We start from the raw sequence: 7,980 nt of genomic DNA, 5'->3' as shown, positions 1-7,980 counted from the left end.
TGCTTCCAAAGGAATTTCCACATTTTGCATTTTCTGCCATTTGTGATGCAAGATTTCTGGTGCACATTCCAAACAAAGGACACTTCAGATACTTGGGGAGTGAAGGTAACTTTAGATTTTTTCAAGTCCAGATAAGGGGTAGTTCATTTTCTCCCATGATCTAAAGAATATGAACTTTGTATAACAGACAACTGAAATGCAGACAGACTGTGCAAAACATTACATACCGTAACAGTGAGTTACTTACATTGCTTGCCTTTTTCATGGTAGCTGTAGTGAGGTGTCTAATGGCAGACTGTTGTACTGAGTTTTTCATTTCAGTCTCAAGGAAATGTTTAGCAGAAGATAAGCAGCTCAAGTGACAGGATGAAATAAACCTGTAAGTCTCTCCCTGGGTTGACTGATAGCAGCAGGGTCCCAATGGGGACTAGGGTATTAACCCAGTGCAGTATAATTGCATGCTAGAAAGCCTATGGCATTTCATTATATCATTGCCAAAAAAAAGGGGGGGGGGGTTGATTTGCAGCAGAAAGCCACTTTTTACACCCGAGTAGAACTATGTTAATCTTTGCCCCATCCCCAGGGGCATTAATAAGAAGCAGGACTGGAGATGGTTAGTTTTGAAGCAGGCTTCCAAAAGGTACAGCTAAAAGACAGATCTGTTCAACCAAATGAACAAGGCAGACAGTAAATCACTAATGCTAGACAACACCTGACAATCTTGAAACCCACCCATTTACTGTAGGAGGCCTCAGCTGTACAGCCCTTCCTGCTTTTAGAGAGGAGAAATAATCAGATTCCTTAAGAGCCTTAGTATTATATCCTAGTGACAACTGAGGACAGGAATGAGATTAATAACTAGTTAAAGTGCTACAAAAGAACAGGAATTGTATAAAGAAAGGAAGCAGCAAGATCCCTTCAAGTACTTGCACAATAGCTCTTCAGGGGAAAACTGTGGCCTAAGGCTGAGTTGATCAATTAAACAAAAAAACCACACACGCACAGATTTTAACGAGTGACAGACATTTCATCCTAGTGTAGGTTGGAGGCTGCTGAGTGCACTATGAAATCCAAAATAGCTAGCTTAGAAATTGAATCATGAATCAGACATCTGGTTTTCAATCAGAAAACCTGGTCTAAAAGGGATCCTCCCCCAGCCTGCTGAAAGCGAGCACAGGTGGGGGAGAGTGAGCAACAGAGAGGGGATGGAGTGAGTGGGACAGGGCCTTCAAGAAGGGGCAGGGCAAAGGTGTCGGTTAGAAAGTTGGCAACCCTAATGATACATACCAAAAATCATATCCATTCAAAAGAGCATTCATATTAATGTGAAAGGAGTGACACTGTACTCTTGGGAACCAATGCTCAGCTGCTGTAAATGGGCAGAACTCCAACAACGAGGAAGAATTCACTAGATGGAGGTGGTTAGTAGTCATTGAATATCCTCCACTCTCAGGGGTGGGGACCAGAAGAGGGAGGTAGCACTTTCACTTCAGTTATACACATATTAATTTAAAAGAAGGATGGTTTAGTATTTGCAGTGTTATACCAACCTGAATTATCTAGCCTGATGCTTGGACTACAGCAAACAACGTTAGCTTAACAGGTTACTCCCATGGAGGCTGTAGCAGTAGCATTCTTCAGCTGAGGACTCTGTTAACATTCCAGGAAGGATGATAGGAATTCATCAGAATGATAAAGTAAGGAGCACTTAGATACACCATCTGATGAAGTAAGCTGTAGCTCACGAAAGCTTATGCTCAAATAAATTTGTTAGTCTCCAAGGTGCCACAAGTCCTCCTTTTCTTTTTACCCTATATTATTCTGCATGGTAGCATACAGTTCAGGGAATTCCTTCCATAATCAGATGGATCAATGATAACAAGGTACAGTTCTTCAATGAAGTTGATAACATCTCAATCACTGATTTTTAGCAAACGTTTATTGTTAAAACATATGCATCACAAACAATCCTAGCAAAATGCTTTTGGCTGGTTTTACAGGTACTCTGGAGCTTCCCTTTTTGAAGTAAAGCTGCACAGATTAGACACTTAAAAGTGGCATCTGCCAAGCGTAACAGGACTTTGCACTCATGGTTTTGCTTATTTTCTTTCAATTAACTTCCAACTCTATTACATTTAGATGCATCTGAAGTTAAAAATTGGTTTGGGAAAAACATTGATTGAAGGTCCAGACCTGGGCAGTACAGGAAATCAGGACTACACAGGAATGACTGCAGCCAAACCTATTGAAAGGTGTTTGAGTGCATAATTTGATATCAGTTAGGAGTACAGCAGAGTCAGTCTCCCAGAATAATGCTAGTTAAGCAAATACATGATGTCTAGAATAATCACTATTTGGTTAAGATAATTTACAAAACAAAAGGCAAGTTGAAATATAATTAAATCTTACTCCCAGGGTTTACTGGTAATAAACATTTTCCTTCTTGCTTGGAAACTGGACTTAAGGTATAAGACTTCTCTTGCTATACTTTTGCATCAGTAATGCCATAGATGTATTTTTGTATCAAGGTTTATAGCCCAGGATGTATTTTATCTAGTTATCCTCAGTCTACTACAAGGATTCATTACAGAGTAGGAATATTGCAAAGATACACTTTTAGAATGGACTGAACAGAAAATGCCATTGTTCTAAGACTTTATTTCAGAAACAGCAAAAAGTTTCACATTATAGTTTGACCACCAATAAGCTTTTGAATGATTTTACTTTTACACCTGGGTAAAACACGCAACAGTAAATTTGTTGCAATATCCAATTCTGCAGCAAATTGCTGTTAAGGGGGAAAATTCATCAAAATATATACTACACTTGGTCTACAAAAAAAACTCGCTATGTTCATTTGTTATGCAGCTGATCTTATATATGCTACGTGACAAGGAAGTTGTACATGCTACTGGTCTCCATAGAAGTCTTTAAGGCATCTGTAAACTTGTAGCAAGTTCATTAGTAATGCTTTGTTAGTACCTTTAACACCAGTAATTTCAAAATACTTGTTTCACTCTAATAACTATAATGAGAACGTTATCCCCCCACCTCCCCCGACTTTTACTTCAATGTCTAATTTTAAATTAGAATGACTTTTGTGCTTGGATGAGGGCTGGATTGACTATGTTGGAGACTGAATTCCTCTTTTACTACAGAGCAAGCACCACAAATTTTCCCCATTCAGCCTTAAGTGCCTGAAACTCTAACCTAACAAAAACTGCATGTAGGGCCAAGAAGAGAGTTCAATCTCATGCTCCTCAAACCCTTGGTATCTGCAAGCAGACTGCTTTTTAACATTTTCTAAGTTGTGAGTATCCAAAAACTGCAGGGGTAGCAGGGGTTTTTTTTGGTCACAGTCGTAAATATACCACATAAAGGAAATGCATTATTTGTTTGCCAAGTTAGAAATGTACTGACCACCACCAGAGATCTTCAAGAGCTTTAACTTGATTTGTGCCCTTTCAGAGTATGACTACACCAACCCTAACACAAAGAGCTGTGAGAGGAAAAAAAAATGCACACCAGGTAGATCGTGTTCACAGGAATTGAAGCCGACATGTGGTAAATACACCCTTTTAAAAAAAAAAAAAAAAAAGGTTGTGAACATTAGGGTTTTATTTATGAGGTAAAAGATGGGGGGGGACACTAGGTAGTTTGGGCTGGTTATAGCTCAACATTTTTTGTGCGGGGGTGTTTAATCTGGCAGAGAACAAATGTTTACAAATTTGTTTAATAATTTCTAAGCTAGTTGCCAAGAAAACTCACAGCAAAGGCACTTTAAATTTGTCAAGTTTCTGTTGAGAAGGTAGTTACTTTGAAATTCGCTCTCAGATACATATTTCAGGTTGTATATGGAAGGGCTATTAATACTCGTACCTGCCTTTAAAAATTCTAATGAGGAATAGAGGACAGTTTCAGAACGAATGCTGGTGTAATTTAAAAGTGCTAGGTAGGATTTACCAGAGGATTTAGGATTGTTGCATTTTTAAAGCCACCATTAATTTCTACTCCACCCCTTGAAAGTAAGCTTGCAACGTCGTAGCATAGGCTAGTATAAGAAACCGAACCTGCTCTGGATCTACTCTAAAGACTGCCAAGCACTTCTCAGAGGCCTTCCCAGAGTGAAGTAAAACCTGCCGTACTGTTTTTTTGTTTTTTTTTTTTAAACCTTCTGATAATTGTACGGGGCCAAAACTCAATTCTACAAGTCAAATATTCTAATCCTTTTGAGACTAATTGCTGTAAAGCACTAGGCAGATCAAATCTTGTCAACTTTCTAACAGTCCATTTATGAATCACTATGCAAATGACTCTGGAATAACCACTCCTGTCCTTGAGTGCTGCATCTTTCCTCCTCTTGACAGATTTTAAGTGGGAAAGACAGCAAGCAAATGTGAAAAGTTACACTTGATCACTGGATGTGGTTAGTCAACCAGTTAAACTGACAAGACAATCATTTCTTTGAACTGATACTTTATCCACTTGCAATTTTACAACAATAAATGGGAATTTAACTTATGCAAACCCATGATGAGTGACTGACATTTTAAAACATGATCAGAAGTGATGCATGATTATTCTTAGATGGTCCAGGATTTCATCCTTTAAACTATCATGATTTGTAATTACGTGCTTTTGGAGACTCATTCATGCCATCCTTCTCAAGTGTCTCAGAAAAAGTCTGCTGCAAGTTGATATTCAAAAAGTTAGTTATGCTGAAGGTACACGCTCTTTACATTAGAGAACAATGCCACCTTTTAATAAATTGGTGGCATTTGTCATTTCTTGAAAGAACAGGGCTACTGACATTACAATCAACATGATTTGCACTGATAGAATGAAAACAAAGCTGGTCCATTATTTCACTCTAGTGTTACTAAGTTCAGGGTTCCAGTTTTTGCCCCATATGTTGGAAGACCAATCAGTGAACTAAGATTCCATCTACAATGTACTAGATAGGTGTCAGGTCTTCCTTTTACTGCACAAGCCCAAATTTTGCCTAGCAAAGCAAATATCCTATAAATCACAGAAATATAAAAATTTAGCACTCTGGTTTATCAGCTCATTTTACATATATAGGTAATAGGTACTGGACATGTCACTATTCCAGAAGACAGGGCAACTGAAGTTATGAATATCTGCACCCCTATTGCACGCACTGTATCACATAAAAGTAGTGGTTAATGAATACTAAAAAAATATATACACAACTGATTTGTTTGGGGAGCAGAGATGGGAATGCTGCATTTAGTCTGATCTACATTTATCTCCCAGGGCTTAAAAAAAAAAAAGCAAGACACATTTTAATTAATTAAGTACACATTAAACTGACTGACATCTTTGCCTATCATACAACAGTCAGTTCACCAGAGTAAGTGCTTACTAGCAGCTAAGTGATTTATGGGCTACTTTGGGGGCAGAGGGGGGATGGGGGGAACTGTGTCATTGTTTCATAGGTTCAGCATATTTAAGAGGGGACCACAGCCAGGCCAGAAAAAAAAAACCTCATTGCAGTTATATAATGTGCCAAGGTTTGACATCAGGCTGTTTCACAGTGCAGTCAGAACTCCTTCCTGCAACACCAACCGCCTACCATTTGATAGAGAACCTCCAAATACTGCCAATAACTGTCCATCCTGCTGGATTTGGAGACCTCTTCTGACAGTCTAGAAGTGCAGAAGCAACATGCTTTATATCAGTGGAGTGGCTGGTTCCATGGTGCACTGATTAACCATAGTCTTTAGAGCCAAGAAAAATGCCACTAGTAACTAATCTCTTCTAGGATTCATAACGCAGCTCCAGCACCGTTCCTTTGCAGCAAGTACAACTACCCAATCTGTTTTCCTTCAATTAGTGTAAGCTTAGGTCTGTTCTTGGAGCACTTAAAATTACACAAGAATTGTTTTGAAGCCAGAAAGACCACTGATGCAAATAGTGCAACAAAAAAGTGAGCTTCATCAGTTCTAGCAGCCATGAAGGTGGTCTGCCAATTAAAAGGATCCTGCATTTCCTCTTGAATATGCTGGCGCTAATGAGACATTTACTAAGGAGGTATCAATATGTGGAACTGGGCAATTCTGAGTTCTTTATAATCAGAGATATTGTAAAGCTCTCTCTTGTAAGGCCACGATTCTTCAGCTATGCCCCTTTAAACCGTGTTTAAAGATACAACTCAAAATGGGTCATGGCTGTCACAGCACAGTCAAGTTTTATAAAAAGAGCCTTCTGTGGAGAAAGGGAACATCTATCTTTGAAGACATCGCAAAGTTACTATTTACCCCTGAAGTTTAGTGCCATCTCTTATTAATAGCCTAAAATGGCAAGACTTTAGAGTCGCTCAATGCAATACATCAGGGCAAGCACAGACCTGTGTTATTTTGATCAGCACTGGACACCAGGCTAATGCAATTTTAATGTCCATGCCTGTGGAGGGTCTAACTCAATTCAGGTTTATCACAATTTTAGATGATCCACTCCAATTCATTTACCAGTGAAGTCTATCACCGCCCAACACATTTATAGTCATACAAAATCATTTATACTGGAATATATCATAACATGGTCCTTAATTAGTTCAGTCTATTGCCAAAGGAAGGCATGTATAGGCCTCCCCTTTCCTGCTTGCTAGCAGAGCTGCTGTCTGAAGAGCACTGACCGAGAATCCCCCTACTCCCACAACATACTAGGAGACTCCTCCCAGAGTCAAGACATCAAAGCAGATGTTGCAAACTCGAACAGGCTTGTTTAAGTCAAATTTTATGATGGGAATCTCCTTTGTTGAGCATCTATGGCAGAGCAGACGTCCACAGTGTCGGCTGCAGGGGGGAGGGAGAAAAGCATGAGTTAGTTGTTTATAATCTCAACATCAAACAATGAAGACCATGTTGTATGCTCAGATACCCTGGTGAGAGTGAAGAGTCAATGTTTTAGTGTTTGAAAAGTTAAAAAAGAAGAGTCATCCTTTATAGTTAAGCAGCAGGTTGGTTTTTAATATACATTTAAAAAAAAAGAGAGAAGAGACCCCAGTGTCTGGTGGCAGAAAACTGCTTCCACTATAGTTATTTACCAATCACGGGTGGATTGTGGAGCCATCCTCCTGCTCAAAACACTTTACATGAGCAGAGTTAATAGCTCCAGCTCTTCCCATACCAATACAGTTCTAGAATCCAATTGCAGTTTCTATATAAAACACAAACTAGAATCAGTTCTATCTTAGAAAAACTCTCCAGCCTAATCAGGAGCGTGAATACTAAGTGAGAAAGTCTCCCATTTTTGGAGTCTGTTACTAATTCCTGAGATCACAGATATTGATCCTTAAACACTGGAAACCGTTCTGCTAGTCCCACCAAGGGAGTTACAGCAGTTAACAGCAACTTTTTATCTCCCCATCTAGGTGACGTTTGTCCCTCACATGCATCTTGGCTGTATGACTTATCAGTCCCTACTGAAAGGCCTAATAGCAGTCAACGTATTCAAGCCTGGATTACGATTGGGTTTCTACTACACCTTCCCTGATGAGCGTGGACATAGAAGCCCTCACTTTGAACCCAATGAAAAAAAATATCAGCTTTGCAGATTAGTTCAGAAAAAGCATCTATGGCCAAACAGGTCAAAGAAACTGTGGTGGACTCCTGCTAGGAACACCTGCATTTAAAGCACTTTTCCACACAGTAGAACCTCAGTTACGAACACCTTGAGAAAGGAGATTGTAATTGAAATGTTTGTAACTCTTGAAAGAGCCAACGCTTTGTTCAAAGTTTACAAGAAAAATGCTGCTTTCCCTTTGTTTTTAGAGTTTAGATTGAACACAGTACTGTACTGTATTTGCTTCCCCCCTCGTCTGTGCTGCTGCCTGATTGTATACTTCCGGTTCCAAATGAGGTGTGTGGTTGATGGGTAAGTTCGTAACTGAGGTTCTACGGAAGCGTGTACGGGACCACAATCCAACAAACTGTCAGACTGCTTTCAGAGTCCCTA

The 7,980-nt window shown here is 39.4% G+C and overlaps 1 protein-coding gene across 3 annotated transcripts in view; it reads right to left on the bottom strand.

Annotated features, from left to right (window-relative positions):
* Nucleotides 1–1,921: 1,921 nt before the first annotated feature.
* Nucleotides 1,922–7,980, bottom strand: part of ANKFY1 (ankyrin repeat and FYVE domain containing 1) — a 55,772-nt gene continuing 49,713 nt past the window's right edge. For all 3 annotated transcript variants that reach the window (XM_038375640.2, XM_043499622.1, XM_043499623.1), the window contains exon 25: nucleotides 1,922–6,818. In XM_038375640.2, the coding sequence (XP_038231568.1) occupies nucleotides 6,686–6,818 (133 nt within the window). In that variant the 3' untranslated portion in view covers nucleotides 1,922–6,685. The remainder of the gene's footprint in view (nucleotides 6,819–7,980) is intronic.

This window comes from Dermochelys coriacea, chromosome 17, assembly GCF_009764565.3.
Source record: "Dermochelys coriacea isolate rDerCor1 chromosome 17, rDerCor1.pri.v4, whole genome shotgun sequence".
Classification (NCBI taxonomy): domain Eukaryota; kingdom Metazoa; phylum Chordata; order Testudines; family Dermochelyidae; genus Dermochelys; species Dermochelys coriacea.
The sequence above is the reverse complement of the archived record's forward strand: the minus strand, read 5'-3'. Positions and strand labels throughout refer to the sequence as shown.